Raw genomic sequence first — 16,572 nt, 5'->3', positions numbered from 1 at the left:
CCCCGTGAACTTCTTTTTAAAACATATTTTGATAACTCTTTCAATATACCATTCGGCTCGGCAAGACACACTGCTCCAGGGGGCCAGGCCACAAACTATGGTAAAGAACCCATACTCTAGTATTGGGTCCTGACAGTCATCATTCGGGAAGAGAGGGAGGCCTTCCCCGTCCCCATGCCCTAACCTAACAGCTCTGTGAAAGGGAATGTGTGAGTGTCCTACCGGATGGTCAGCTGGTTCCCACTCAGCTGCTTGAACCTTCGGTGAAGCTGTTCGATTTGTTCTGAAGAGACTGAGGGATAAAAAGAGAGGGAGACGTCATTAGGAATGAATGGACTTCTCCCCTTGAAGTGCTCAGGGTAGAGCAGGAAAAATCTGTCCCCCATTTCTTTTTTTTTTGTCCCCCATTTCTAACACCCCTCACCCAAGACCTGACCCAGCACCCCCAGAACTCCCCATGGCATCCATCCATCCATCTATCCATCTATCCCTCCATCCCTCCATCCCTCCATCCATCCATCCATCCATCTGTCTGTCCGTCCGTCTGTCTGTCCGTCCATCCATCCATCCATCTATCCATCCATCCATCTATCTATCCCTCCATCCCTCCCTCCATCCATCCATCCATCAACCAATCAATCAGCATTTATTAAGCACCTATACAATACCAAAAAAACTCACAAACAACAGAACAGCCCCTGTCCTCAAGAAGCTTTCAGGCTGGGGAAGAAGGGAGGAAGAGGTTCAACCTGACAAGAAATTCAGCCCAGACTCTGGATGGCTGAGGCCCCAAGTGAGATCCTTCAATGGGTCTTGGTTTAGGTACATACACACACCATATATACATGTATGTATATAAATATGTATGTGTATGTACATATATATATGCACATACAGATATGTATAAAGAGAAAGAGAGAGAGCCAGTGACAGTGACAGTGACAGTGATAAGAGGAAACTGAGGTTCAGGGAGGTGGTGACTTGTCTAAGGTCACACAGCTAGTAAAACACAGCATCCCGGATAGCATCATAACACTAGACCTGGGAGGGACCTCAAAAGCCATCAATTCCCCCCCCCACACACACCCCCTTCATTTTACAGTAAGTCTATTAACCTCCCACTGCCCCCAGGTAATTTTCCTTTTTTTGGGGGGGGGTGCTTTGAATAGAATTTTTTGAATAGAATATTTTCCAAAATATATGTAAAAACAAATTTTAACATCTTTTCTTTTTAAAAAACATGTCTAAGACTTTAAGTAACTAAAGAGGTGCTGAACTGTACCGGCAGAGGGGTTTTCTTCCCAGAAGTTCTACATGACAGTGAAATCAGAAGTTGGTTTCCTTCCCTAGCCCCCCCCCCCCAAAAAAAAAAACTGTTGATCTTTTTATAAGCTTTAGGGTTTGCAAAATGTAGTATTGTATTTATTCACTTTATCTCTATACTGCATATACTTTTGGGGTTTATTTGTTTTTGTGAAGCAATGGGAGTGACTTGCCCAGGGTCACACAGCTAGTAAGCTTCAAGTGTCTGAGGTCACATTTGAACTCAGGTCCTCCTGAATCCAGGGCTGGTGCTTTATCCCCTGCAGTGTCACCTAGCTGCCCCCTATACTGTATATACTTAGAAAGGATGTCCCCAGAGTCTTGGTACAGTTGGAAACTTTTAGCTCTCCCCTCCTCCCCTTCCCTAGTTGAGAGTATTCTTTCCTTCCTTGACTCTTCTCTCACATCTGGTCCTCTCCTTTGCCTCAATCACTTCCTAGCTTATGTTTATAAATTCTGTGCTCATCCCCCACCCCCCTACACAAGTAGAATGTAAGCTTCTTGAGGGCAGGGACCATTTTTTTCTTTTTCTCTTTCTCGCTGTTCCCTAAATGTTGAACCCACCAGAATTTCCTTGGCCTTAAGTGAGGTGTTAGAGGGGCTGCCTCTACTCCTTGTAGCTTCTGTGTTCTCAGGCAGATGCTGCCTCCCTGTCCCCCAAGTCCCAAGACTGGTTTTTTTCCTGCAAATAATTCACAACAGAGCTCCCTCCTATCATTTCCCTCCCCTTGCCCCTCCCCCAATCCTCATCCATAGGGTGGCTGTTATTTTCCCCTTTCCTTTGGGGGTGGAAAACCCAGCTGTCTGCCACCAGAAAAAGATAGGGGTTCCTGCTTTTTACCATCAGAAGGCATCTCTATTAAGCATGTACCCAGGCTTAGATTGGCACTCTGGGTTCAAGTATGTAACCTGGCCTAGTACTTTATAAGCTCCGCTTAGTGGAACAGCCACACCGTGCCTCAGGTTCCCTAGCAGTTAAGATGAAACCCCGCCCCCCCCAACACTGGCTTCGGGAAGAATCATGAATATACATGCACCTGGATTATTTTGAAACAAAGCATGATGCTAATTGAGGTGTGCCCAGACTGGGGGGACTCCCAAGCCATTTCCTGAAGTAATAAGTAATAAGTGCTATCCGCTATACTGATTAGGAGAGGAAGGAATGACTCCAGGGCATAACAAGCCCAGAATTTGGGTAATGCCTGGGGCCATGCCCAGGGGCACAGCTGGCCTAGATCAGAGCCCCTGGGGTGGCATATTCCGAAGGTACCATTAGCTCTCCCAACCAGGACTGACAGCAGCAGGAGCCCCCCCCTCCCCAATCCCATCTCCTGGAGAGCCAGAGGCAGAAGCAGCAGCTACTTCCTGGGACCCTGGGGGGGGGGCAGCACAAAAGGCTGCTAGTGGAATGCAATGCTAGTTAATGATAATGATAATTGTAGAATCCCAAGATCTCCGAGTTGGAAGGAATGCAGGAAGCCAGCCAGTCTGACCCCTACTAGAATGGGGATCCTTCCTATTTCTCATGCTCAAGGCCGGATGTCTGCAGGGATAAATGGGGATTCTAAAGATCAGGGTCCCAACCCCAGCTTGGTTGCAATTCTCTCCGTCTTCTCCCTTTCCCACCCCTTTCCCCCAGTGACATAGGCAGGTAGACTGATTTAGCGGATAAAATGTTTACCTTTGGGGCTGGAAGACCTGAGTTCAAATCCTACCTGAGACACTACTTGTGTGACCTTGGGTAAATAATTTCATCTTTCTCTGTTTCCTCATTTATACAAAGAGAGGATTGGATTAGATGACTTCTGAGGTCCCTTCCATCTCTAAAGCTACGTCTTGGGTTCAGATCCTATCTCTGGCCCAAAACAGCTGTGAGACCCTAGGCAAGTCACTTCATTCTAAACAAACCTCTAGTTCCCTATCTGTAAAATAGGGTTTAGTGGCACCACCTACCTCTACAGGGTTAATGTGAGGAACAAATGAGATAATATACATAAAGTGTTTTGCAAACTTTGAATTCTGAGCAAATTAAATACAAATTAGCTAATGGAGCTTATTGCGGCCTCAGTTTCTTCATCTGTAAAATAAGCCTCTTGGACTGCCCTCTTTCAACTCAAGCTTTATGACCAGTTAGGATAGACTTTACTTTTTAAACTTCCCAGGGATTCCTGGGAGCAATGCCCCTAATATTGACGCATGAAAGTGTCCACAGGGGAGTGCCTCCTTGCCGAAACTCTAATGAATGAAAAATTCAGATTGGCTCACAACATCGGGGTTTATTAATCACTTGGAAAGAGGATCCGAAATGATGTTTCTTTAGAGCATGGGTTCTTAATAAATGGGTCCTGTGAATTTGTTTATAAATAACTGACTTTTCTAATTAACACTTTTTTTTTTTTTTTTGCGGGGCAATGGGGGTTATGTGACTTGCCCAGGGTCACACAGCTAGTAAGTGTCAAGTGTCTGAGGCTGGATTTGAACTCAGGTACTCCTGACTCCAGGGCCGGTGCTTTATCCACTTCACCACCTAGCTGCCCCCTCTTTCTAATGAGCAGAATTTTAATAGAATCGAGATCTTTGGTAATCTTGTATATTTTATTTCGTGATGTAAAAAAACATGATTCTGAGAAGGGGCCCATCAGCTTCTCTGGCCAGACTGCCAAGGGAGCCCAGAATACATAGAAGCAAGGTACCCTGATGTATTAAAAATCAGATTCAGGGGGCAGCTAGGTGGTACAGTGGATAAAGCAGTGGCCCTGGATGCAGGAGGATCTGAGTTCAATTCCAGCCTCAGACACATAACACTTACTAGCTGTGTGACCCTGGGCAAATCACTTAACCCTCATTCCCCACTCCCAAATCAGATTCAGAATTCCAGAACCACAGAGCTGGATGAGACCTCTGGGGGGCATCTGACTCAATAGGTTCCTTTCCAAGGAACCCTGCCCCGTCTTGAGCATAGGCACCTAGTAGAAAGAATGTTGGGTTTAGGATTACATGACCTAGGTTGGGATCCAGGGGCAGCCTCTTTCCCTCTGGGATAGCTCTCATCATGAGGAAGTTTTCCCCCATAGTAAGCTGAAACCAGGGCCTCTGAAGCATCCACCTCACTCACTGTTTTGTTTTGTTTTGTTTTGTTTGGGGGGGGGGGGTTGCAGGGCAATGAGGGTTAAGTGACTTGCCCAGGGTCACACAGCTAGTAAGTATTAAGTGTCTGAGGCTGGATTTGAACTCAGGTCCTCTTGAATCCAGGGCCAGTGCTTTATCCACTGAGCCACCTAGCTTCCCCAACCTCATTCATTGTTAATCATACTAGTTAATCATTGTTAGAGAAGCAATGTGGCAGGGCAGATGAAGAACTGACTCTGGAGTCTGGGACACAGGTTCAAGTCCTGCCAGTGGCACCTCCTGGCTGTGGAAGCAGACAACTCTCAAAAACTATTAGCTGCGTGGTAGAGTGGGTACTGGCCGTGAAGTCAGAGGCACTGCTACTTTAAAGCTTGGTGCTTGCTACTTCCCAAATGATGTGTAACTTTGGGCAAAACCCTTCCCCCTCCATGGGCCAGTTTCCTCATCTCAGTTGGTCCAGGTGGCCCTCAAGTCCCTGCTAACTTTAGGTTTACATGGGTTACATCTGCACTGGGAGAAGGAATCTCCACACTGGGAATTCTGTATATGGATGAAAGGCCTCAGATCAAGAAAAAAAAAATTGCTAATATTCGACACCTCAGGTTCTTATAAACACTTTCAGGTTAACAAAGCCTTCTCCTCTGATTTCCTCTGGCACGCACAAGGCTGAGTTTATTCCCATCAGATTGTTCATGTAAACTTTACTTTTTTCCATGCTTGCTTCCAAGTCCTGTAACTCAACCCCTGACCCCAGCTGATGAAGTCAGTGATTCATTGGGAGCCATGGGAATCAGGCAATCTCATGTTTCTGGAATTCTCTCCTACTGTTATTGTTTTCTTAAATCAGTACTGAGGACAGTGGGGAGCTAAAGTATGATCCCTCTGGGCTCTGAGACTGTCCTTGCTCATCATCCACCCATCCTCCCACCCACCCACTCACCCATCCATCCATCCATCCATCCACACATCCATCCATCCATCTACCCACCCATCCACCCACTCACCCACTCACCCATCCACCCATCTATCCATCTATTCATCCATCCACCCATCCACCCACCCACCCACCCACCCACTCACCCATCCATCCATCCATCCACACATCCATCCATCCATCTACCCACCCATCCACCCACCCACCCACTCACCCATCCACCCATCTATCCATCCATTCATCCATCCACCCATCCACCCACCCACCCACTCACCCATCCACCCATCTATCCATCCATTCATCCATCCACCCATCCACCCACCCATCCACCCACCCACCCACTCACCCATCCACCCATCTATCCATCCTTCATCCACCCACCCATCCACCCACCCACCCACTCACCCATCCACCCATCTATCCATCCATTCATCCATTCACCCATCTACCCACCCATCCACCCATCCATAATATAGATCTATACCCACTGAACTCCTACTTTATGCAGAGGATTATATGGGCACTGGGAGAAGAAGATGCAAATTTTAGCATCATCATAAAATCATAAGATTGTAGACTTGAAGATAATAACAGCTAACATTTCTATAGCACTTGCTAAGTGGCAGGCACTGTGCTCCATGCTTTACAATTATTACATTCACTCCTCACAACAATGATAGGAAGTAGATGCTATTATTACCCCCATTTTATAGATAAGGAAACAGATTAAGTGACTTGCCTAGGATCATGCAGCTAGTAAGTGTTGGAAGCTGGATTTGAATTCAGATCTTCCTGACTTTAGCCAGGCCTGGTGATCTGTCCACTTTGCCACCAGAGCCTTCATTTTACAAGTGATGAAACTGAAGTCACGGAGGTGATTTGACTTGCTTAACATTACACAGCAGTCTTCATTCATTCATTCATTCATTCACTCACTCATTCACTTCATTCATTCTTCAATATGCAGTACCTACTTTGTAGTAGATGCTAGGGATTGTAGCGCTTAATAACTATTTGTTGAATTTAAAGACTAATCTAGGGTGAGTCATTTAGCTTCTATTCTAATCAGTTTCTTCTTCTGTAAAATAGGAGGGATAGACTCTCACCTCTAAGGTCTCGTCTAGCTTTGTTAACATCTGCCTGAGTTCTAGGCTCAGTTCTGACATTTAACAGCTGTGCAACCTTGGGCAAGCCAATTCCCCACTCTGAACTTTAGTGTCCTCTTCTGTAAATTGTTTTTGGGGGGAGGCAATTGGGATTAAATGACTTGCTCAGGGTCACATAGCTAGTGTCTGAGGTGAGACTTGAACTCTGGTCCTCCTGACTGCAGGACCAGTGCTCTATCCACTGTGTCACCTAGCTGCCCCTCCTGTTCTGTAAATTAAAGGGTTTATGGTCAACTTATGTGACTCCCGATGTTCCTTGGACTTCCTGACATTCTATGACTAAGATCCCAAGTCATACTTGTTCCAAAGCTCCATTAGATTGTAAGCATTTGGAGGACAGGGACTACCTTTTAGTCTTTTTCCCCGCTTTGGTGTCTCTAGCACTGAGCACATCACAGGACACAAAGTAGGCATTTAAGAAGTGCTTATTGACCAACGCAGACCAAGAGCAGGAATTTCCTTTTACCATCACAGGCCCCAAAGCTATTGCTAGCCAGCAGCTGCCCACCACACCCTATGAGAACAGGAAACCAAAGCTTATCCACGGAGCAGTGAAGAGGCAACCCACAGACACATTAAGCATCTTCAAAGAGACATGACCTTGAAGAGGAGACACCAAACCGCTGTGATGTTGTCTTCTCTATCTACTCAATTTACTCATCTGTGAAGATGCCCCAGTGTAATGTAAGCCCCTCATCCAGCACATGGCAGGTGCTTAAAATAAATGCCAGTTGACAGACAGCTTGATTGACCCATGGCGAAAGAAATTCTCTTAGGGGGCAGCTAGGTGGTGCAGTGGATAAAGGAGTAGCCCAGGATTCAGGAGGACCTGAGTTCAAATATGACCTCAGACACTTGACACTTACTAGCTGTGTGACCCTGGGCAAGTCACTTAACCCTCATTGCCCCACAAAACAAACAAACAACAATGGAATGGGAAGGGAAGGGAAGGGAAGGGTAGGGAAGGAATCCTCTCTAACTCTTTTGGGGATTTTCAGACTCTGAGAATGGAAAGAGACCTCAGAGGTCATTCAGTTCTAGAATAGCCTGTATTTGAACAAGAATTATATGTGGTTGGAGGCCCAGAGTAGAGGGGGACTCACTGCTTCCCAAAGGGTCCATCTACTTTGGGATAGTTCTGTTAAGGTCATGTAGGTTTCCTTCTAGTCTAATCTGTCCATTTTACAGATGAGAAAACTGAGGCCCAGGAGGTGAAGAGACTTGCCCAAGGCTACAAAGTGGTAAGCATCAGAGGTGGGTCTTTTTGACTCATATGTTCTTTCCACTGCGCCATGTTTGTCCCTTACAACACGTCATATCAGAACATGGAATATCAGAGCTGAAAGAACCTTGGCAGCCAGTGCTCATTTCCTGATACCTAGACTACAGCTCTCTTCTTCTCGTAAGGGACGGCATGGTGATGTTATCAGAGATACAAGAACAAATTGGACATAACTCTGCTCCCAAGAAAGCGACAGTCTGGGAGCCAAGAGATGAGGAGCCCAGATAAATATGCTGCCGGTCAGACTAGGAGAAGGCACAAGAGGAGTGGCTGAGTGCTGGGAGATGGGGTGAGAAGGAATTGGGAGACTTAATGGAGAGGGGGGGCCCATCATCACTGTCACCATCATCACTAACAGTTATATAGTGCTTTAAGGTTTACCAAATGCTTTACCAATATCCCCATTTAAAGTCATATACTCATAAGATAACAATAACTAGCATTTACATAGCTCCTACTATGTGCTAAGCACTTTACAAATATTATCTCAATTTATCCTCACCACAACCCTGGGAGGTAGGTATGGCTGCTATTATTCCCATTTTACAGGTGAGGAAACTGAGGCAAACAGAGGTCATGTGCCTTGACCAGGGTAACATAGCTAATAAGTGTCTGAATCTGGATTTGAACTCAGGTCATCCTGACTGCAGGTCCAGTATTCTAGCTACTATGTGCCACCTAGCTGTCAAGGTGACTAATAATAAGGGATTAAATATAGACAGGTAGAGATTGGGGAGAGAGAGGGGATTCTTTTTTAGTGAGGCAATGGGGGTTAAGTGACTTGCCCAGGGTCACACAGCTAGTAAGTGTTAAGTGTCTGAGGCCGGATTTGAACTCAGGTCCTCCTGACTCCAGGGCCGGTGCTCTATCCACTGCACCACCTAGCTGCTCCTGAGAGGGGATATTTTTGACAAGAGGAATAAAAAAAACCAAACCATGGAGTTGGGAGAGGGAGTCTCATGTTCAGGAAACTGAGGGCCCACTGGAAAGAGTGCTAGGCCTAGAGTCAGGAAGACCCGAATTCAAATATGGGCCTTAGACACTTATTAGCTGAGTGACCCTGGTCACGTTACTTAACCCCATTTGCCTCAGTTTCCTTACCTGTAAAATGATCTGGAAAAGGAAATAGCAAGCCACTCCAGTATCTTTTGCCAAGAAAACCCCCAAAAGAGTTGGACATAGCTGAACAATAACAAGAAGCACCTACAATGCACCAGCCTGTATTGTGTTGGGTGATGGAGATATAAAGACAGATGTAAAAAGAGTCCCTACCCTCAAGGAACTTAAATTTTTTGGGGGGGTCTGATTCCACTTTGGCTGGAGGAGTGGAATGGCTGAGGGATCCCCTGGAAGGCCCTGCATGAAAGATGGGGCTGTCAGTGAAAATCTCAGCCCCAATACCCCAGAACACAGGTCCTTTTTTGGCAGCCAGAGGCTCTCAGGCTGAACTTCCAAGTGCTTTTAGCATTTGGCCCCTTGCCATCATCCACGATGCCTGTCTTCTGGAATCGTCTTCAGCCTCTGCTTGTTTAGAGCTGATGAGGAGAGAAGATGTCGTCAGAGCCTGGAACGGTCCCTTGAAGACAGAAGGAGACATTTGGAAGCAAGGACCCAGCCCCCTCCACCATAAATGTCTTCAGAATTCTCCTTTCTTCATAGCTCTTGTGACAAGGTGGGCCCTGCGCTCCCCCTTCCACATTGGTGATGTATTCCTCAGCCTTCTTTTATTTCCCAATGCATCTCTCCCCCTCCCCTACCTAAAGAGTCAGACCCTACATCAAATAATGATAGAAAGGGGCAGAAAGTTGAGCGGGAAAACCAACCCACCCACTGGTCGACTCTGACAGAACATGCAGTGATCCCCATTCACGATTCCCATCTCTGTAAAGAAATGAAGCAGGTGCCTTGGCCTTCTTCCCAACCAGGAGTCATCATGGAGGAGAGAATTGGGAGGCCAGATTCAGACTGGACTCTTGGATATTTCCTGAAAATCCACTTAACTAGACCCATTGCTTCTGAGTTTGCTGGATGTTACCTTGTCCACAAAGCTTCCCCTGATATATAATGGGCTGGAGAAGGAAATGGCAAACCCTTCCAGTACCTCTGCCAAGAAAACCCCAGATGGGGTCATGAAGAGTCAGACATGACTGAAAAAGCCGAACAACAACAATGAACAGCAACGTTTGGTATCACGAGAACCGGAAGGGAATTCAGAGGCTATTTAATTCACCCATTTCATTTAGGAGGAAACTGAGGGAGAGAAGGGAAAGATCATAGATTTAGACCTGGAAGGTATTTTTGAGGTCATCTATTCTAACCCCTTCATTTTACAGGTAAGGAAACTGAGGGCTGTGGGGCAGCTAGGTGGTGCAGTGGATAGAGCACCGACCCTGGAGTCAGGAGGACCTGAGTTCAAATCCGACCTCAGACACTTAATGCTTACTAGCTGTGTGACCCTGGGCAAGTCGCTTAACCCCAATTGCCTCACTAAAAAAAAAAAAAAAAGAGGGAAACTGAGGGCTGGAGGGTGACCTGCCCAAGGTAGATCACATCAAATGCCCAAGATCCCTAGTTCAGACACAAACATCCCCAAATCTTTCCAGAGTTCAGCTAAAGAGGAGCACAAATCAGGGATGACACACGTGCTGAGCTCAGCCGATAATTCCAGCTGACCCTGGTGGTTTGCTGGGGCTTTTTATCCTGTGCCAAACATCTAATACTGGTCTGTTAACTCCATTGCCTGGAAGGACCCATATACACCCACTCTGAGAACGTGGTTCTTGTCCCAGTAAGTACTTATCCATTCTTCACGGTCTCCCTTGGATCCCCAGTTTGGGTCCATGCCACTGGGGACGGTAATGGATGGCAACCAGTGTGGAGCAACAGAAAAAGTTCTTGGTTTAGAATCCTCTCTCTATTAATTATTCCCTGTGTTACCTTGGGCAAATCATGTAGACTCCCTCAGTTTCCTCCTCTGTCAAATGAGGCCAGACTAAGGGGCTTCTCCTCCCAGCTCTGAATCCATGAACCAACTTCTCTGGGTCTCAGTGGCCCCATTTGTAAAATGAGAGGATTAAATGAGGCAACTTCCCAGCTTTAAATAGATGATCCCCATCCAAGACAACAAGCACTGGTTAAGCTCTTGCTGTTTACCAGGCACTATACTTGGTTCTAGGGACATGAAAAAAAAAAGTAATAATCCCTGCATGTACATATAAAAGCATACACAAATACAAGCTTCAGGGGACCAGGAAGGGAGGGCTTGAGCTGAGTCTTGGAGGCAATAAGGCATTTGGAGGAATCCATCGGTCAGGTACCACAACTGGGTCCAGTGAGACTCCATCATGCAATCAACCAATCAGCATTGATTAAGCACTTTGTGTCATGCAGGGCAACTAGGTAGCTCCATAGTGCACAGAGCACTGGGGCTGGAGTCAGGAAGATCTGAGTTAAAATTTGTTTCTTTTTCTTTTCTTTCTTTTTTTTTAGCGAGGCAATTGGGGTTAAGTGACTTGCCCAGGGTCAAACAGCTAGTAAGTGTTAAGTGTCTGAGGCCAGATTTGAACTCAGGTCCTCCTGACTCCAGGGCTGGTGCTCTATCCACTGCACCACCTAGCCGCCCCTGAGTTCAAATTTGGCCTCAGATACCTACTAGCTATGTGGCCCTGAGCAAGTCACTTGGCCCTTTCTGCCTCAGTTTCCTTATCTTTAAAAAGATAAACAATAATAATAATAATACCTCCCAGAGTTTTTCTGAGGATCAAGTGAGACAATAACCACAAAGCACTTAGCACAGTGCCTCACACATGGTAGGTGCTATATAAATGTTAGTTATTGTCCCATCGAATTGTGCTGCATCTGGCCTTGGACACCTAGCTGCCCTTAAACCTGACCCTCTTCTGCCGATAGGAGCAGCGCCCACAGTCCCATACCAGCAGGAGGAGGGGAAGGCCTGAGAGGAAAGTTCTTTGTGATCTTTCATCCAGAGAAGGAGCTAAGAGGATGAGACCAACCCTCCCTTCCTCAGTTCTGAGCCTCCTGCTGCCTTTCTTTGGGCTGAGGCCCCGACACTCAGTTGGGTCGATTGGACTTTTGAATGTGGGCTTGTTTCTTCTCTCTCCCCACTCCCCCATCCACCTGGGAGTTTGGGGAGGTGGTGTATGTGTGTGTGTGTCCATCTCATCTTCCCATTTAGTTTTTTCTCCTTTTCTTGGCTGACTTTTCATTTAGTTAAAATGGGGAAAGGGGACAATTGAACGGATTGGATGTTGAAAAGACCTAGGGAGTGTCTCACAGAGTCTTCGAGGAAAGGATCTCCCAGGCTAATCTAGTCCAGCCTATACCTGAACCTGACTGATCTAGGGGCCCAGAGAGGTTTAGTAACTTGCCAGAGGTTACACAGGTAGAAAGTATTGGGTGGGTGGGTGGGTGGATTTGAGCCCCTATTCGCAGATTCTCCAACCAGGCTTTGTTCCTCTGTACCACCAGGATCTCTTCTAGAGTGTTCCTAACCTTGGTAGCCATCTAGCTTCTTCTTGAAGACCTCCAGGGAAGGGGAAGGGAACACATCCCCTTTTCGGGATTCCCCTATGGGATCCAGTCACTTTGGTTTGTTTCTGACTCTTCATGACCCTGAATAGGGTCAAAGATACTGGAATGATTTGCCATTTCCTTCTCCAGCTCATTTGATGGATGAGGAAACTGAGGCGAGCAGGGTGAAGTGACTTGCCCAGGGTCACACAGCTGGATTTGAACTCAGGAAGATGGTTCTTCCTGACTCCATGCCCAGCGCTCTATCCACTGTGCCACCTGGGTGCCCCCTCTTTGTTACAAAGTCTTTCTTTATATCCAGCCTGGATTGACCATGCTACCACCTCCTCCACTGCCCCTAGATGTTCCTCGGGGGTCAAGCAGAACAGTGATAGCCACGTAATCGACCTTCAGATGCTTGGTGATGGCGACTGTGGCTCTGCCCTTTCTCCACCCCCCCCCCCGCCCCCCCCCCCCCCCCCCCGCCCAATCTCTCTGCCTCCTTTGGCCGGTCCTATTATGGCTTTGAGCTGGAGGCCGGTCACCATCCCAGCCATCCTCCTCTTGTGCTCTCCAGGCTATTAACATCCTTCCTAAAATGTCCTGCCTAGAAGTGAAGGCCAGTCCTCAAAACGTGCCCCTGTGAGGCCGACTCCTTATCTATAAACTGGCCTCTGAGGTTCCTTAATCTATTGTCTATGTCTGGGATCTCACAACTCCTCTGGGCCTCAAGTGTTATGTGTTCAGTTGTTTTGCCGTCATGTCTGACTCTTTGTGACCCCATTGGGGGTTTTCTTAGCAGTGGAGTGGTTTGCCATTTCTTCCTCATTTTAAAGAAACGGAAATGGAGACAAGAAGGATGAAATGACTTACCCAGGGTCACGCAGCTAGTAAGTGTCTGAGGCTGGATTTGAACCCAGGCAGATGAGTCTTCCTGATTCCGAGCCCAGTGCTCTGTGCACTTTGGCACCAGCTCACTGCCCTTCAAGTGTTGAGGGTCGGGTCAGGCGGGCTGACCTCTAAGATTGCTCCCATCTTTCCAGCCCTGCTCCTTTGCTCTCTCCTGGCCTGACCAGAGCATAGTCCTACCTCCCTGCTCCTCAGAAGCTGTGCCTCTCTCCACACTCCTCCCCATCACTGGCCTTCCTGGGCTTTTAATGAATAGCTTCCCATCTGGTCCAAACCTCCTTTGATTGTCAGCTCTGCCCCGAGGTCAGACCAGGGGGAAACATCCTTCCATCTCAGCATGAGTGGGGAAGGTTGGACACGCTTTGACGGGCAGAGACGTCAAACACAGTCTGGGGAGCATGGCCCTGGCAGCTTGCGGGCTTGGTGATGCAGACCTCTGGGCATCCATCAAAAGGGAAAAGGAGCTGATGGGGTGGGGCAGGGATGGGCCAGGAGGAGCCAGCCTGGAGGTGCTAGACATCACTCCAGTGAAACTGAGAGTGCCCATCCTCTCCCTCCTGGCAAACCCAGGGGAGGCACATGGGACTAGGGCAGTGCTGGGCATTTAAACATTCCTGAAACGAATGAACAGGTTTGCAAATGCAGGACTGGTGCTCTTGGTAGGTCAAGCCATCAAAAACATTTATTAAGCACCTACTATGTGCCAGACAGACACTGTGCTAAGCACGAGGGCTACAAAAGGAGGCAAAAGACAGTCCCTGCCCTCAAGGAGCTTACAATCTAATAATAGGGGAGACGACATGCAAACGGCTATGGATGTACAAATGAGATCTATGCGGGGTAAACTGGATAAAATGAAAAGAGACAAGGCATCAGAATCAAGAGGGTTCAGGAAAGGCTTTTTGTAGGAAGTGGATTTTAGTGGGATTTGAAGGAAGCCAGGAGGAAGAGATGAGGAGGTAAGGGTAGTAGCAGCACCAGCAGCAGTAGTAGTGGTGGTGGTGGTAGTGGTGGTAGTAGTAGTAGTGGTGGTGGTGGTAGTAGTGGTAGTAGTGGTAGAAGTAGCAGTAGTAGTAGTAGTAAATAACAACTAACATTTATAGCGTGCTTACTATGTGCCAGACACTGCGCCAACTGCTTATAATAATGATCTCATTTGATCATCACAATAATGCTGGGAGGAAGATGCTAATTTTACAGATGAGGAAACCGAGGCAACCAGAGATTTTAAATGACTTGCTCAGGATCACATAGCTAATAAAGTGTTTGAGGCTGGATTTGAACTCAGGCCTTCCTGATCCAGCATTCCATCCATGGTTCCACCTTATTGGTTACAGCATGTAGTCTGGCTTTAGAAGGAGGTCATTTCATGTTTGTTGAACTGAACTGATCACAGACCTAGACAAGAAGGGTCCTCAGAAGAGCCAATCCCTCGTTTTTTCAACCCCTCATTTTTACAGATGAGAATACTGAGTTCCAGAGAAGGGAAATGACTCAGCCAAGAAATAGCGGGGCCTATACTAACCCAGGTGTTATAACTTTAGGTCCAGGAATCCTGCCCTTCAGCCTTGGGGCTCCCTCTCCCTGAGAGCATGCTCAAGCCTCTTTAAGAACAAGTCACTGGGTAGCTAGGTGTTCCAATAGATAAAGCACTGGCCCTGGAGTCAGGAGGAGGTGAAATGAATGAACCCAAACCTGAGTGTCCCAGGAGAGCCTGAACCAAAAGGAGTTTAGTGTAAAGTCTTCAGCATCAAATATGGGCTCTATGAGCCCAGAGTTTGGAGTGCTGGGTCACAGGTAACCCACATACAGATCACTTCTCAGATAAAGGCAGGAAATCCTCCTTCACAAACATTTCTAGAACAACCATCTCATTTTACAGATGAGGGAGCTATAGCCCACACATGTGAAGGGACTTACCCAAGGTCATACAGACAGTAGGTAGGCAAGGTGGAGGTCAAATCTTTGTCATGTGACCCCAGAGTCATCATGATTTGAGTCCAACAGACCTTCCCGCTTTCCAGGAGCTGACTGTTGATTGTTGAGGACCCAGAGCTCCCCCACCCCACCCTGACTCTCCCCTTTGCCATTCCCCCCTCTCTCCCCTCCCCTTCTCTCCAGCTCCAGGAGGTGACCAGAGAGCTTTCATCAGCAGAAAACATAGAAAACTCTGTCCCAGGTGTGAGTGTTTTGTCTTCCAGGACTCAGGGATCTCCGGTGACTTCATGGGAGGCCTTTGGGAGAACAGATGACCCTCTTTCAATATTGTTCTCTTCAGTAAAGGTCATCTACCTTCAGACAAAGGGTTTGTTTATTATTGGGGCTTTTTAATGGCTGGCTCCCCGGAGGCAATCACCTGTCTCTTTTACTTTGGGAACATGGCTTGGAAAGGCTGCAAAAACTGCTGGCTGAGCCAATGGCTTTGCTCCAGGTGTCCCTTCCCAGAAGCCTCTTCTCTGATCATCCTAAGGGCAGGGGAAAGAGAGCCCCCTGAATCTGGAATCTGAGCATCTCTATTCAAGCATCCTGCCTGGGTGACTTGGGACAAGTCACTTCCCCTTTCCCTCACCTGGCTTCCTCCTTTGCTAAATAATAACTGCTTACCTTCATGTGGTATTCAAAGTTGCTGTCACAAAGTATTTTTTTCTAATCCATCCATCAAAGAGCAAGCATTTATCGAATACCTTCTGTGTTCTGGGATAGCTAGGTGGAACAGCAGGTAGAGCACTGGGCTTGGAATCAGGAAGACTCATCTTCCTGAGTTCAAATCCAGCCTTAGACACTTCCTATCTGTGTGACCTTGGGCAACACACTTCACCCTGTTTGCCTCAGTTTCTTCATCTGTCTAATAAACTAGAAAAAGAAATGGCAAACCACTCTAGTAACTCTGTCAAGAAAACCCCAAATGGAATCGCGAAGAGTCAGACATGATTGAAAAATGACCCAACAACAACTATGTTCTGGGTATGATTTTGCCTTTGTTTCCCCAACCTGGCACATAATATGTGTATAATAAATGCTTGCTGAGCAACTCTAGATACAAAGACAAAAATGGAAGAGTTTCTGCTTTCAAGTAGCTTGTCCCATTTTACATGTGAGGAAACTGAGACACCGAGGCATGTCATAGTGTCAGAGGCTGATTCAAATCCTGCCTCAGACAAGTCTCAGCCTCTTTCTGCTTCAGTTTTCTCATCTGTAAAAAGGAGATGATAATAGCACCTACCTCCCAGCATTGCCGTGAGTAGCAAATGAGATAATAGTTGTATGTGCAAACCTTAAAAGACCATGTAAATGTTCGC

General features: G+C 47.0%; 1 protein-coding gene across 1 annotated transcript in view; it reads right to left on the bottom strand.

Moving 5' to 3' along the window:
• The window catches only part of TESC (tescalcin), a 60,462-nt gene that overhangs the window by 31,684 nt on the left and 12,206 nt on the right, over positions 1 to 16,572 (bottom strand). The window contains exon 2 of the mRNA XM_043979083.1: positions 223 to 292. Coding sequence (XP_043835018.1) covers positions 223 to 292 — 70 coding nt within the window. The remainder of the gene's footprint in view (positions 1 to 222; positions 293 to 16,572) is intronic.

This window comes from Dromiciops gliroides, chromosome 1 (assembly GCF_019393635.1).
Source record: "Dromiciops gliroides isolate mDroGli1 chromosome 1, mDroGli1.pri, whole genome shotgun sequence".
NCBI lineage: Eukaryota > Metazoa > Chordata > Mammalia > Microbiotheria > Microbiotheriidae > Dromiciops > Dromiciops gliroides.
This window is presented reverse-complemented; position numbering and strand designations above follow the sequence as displayed.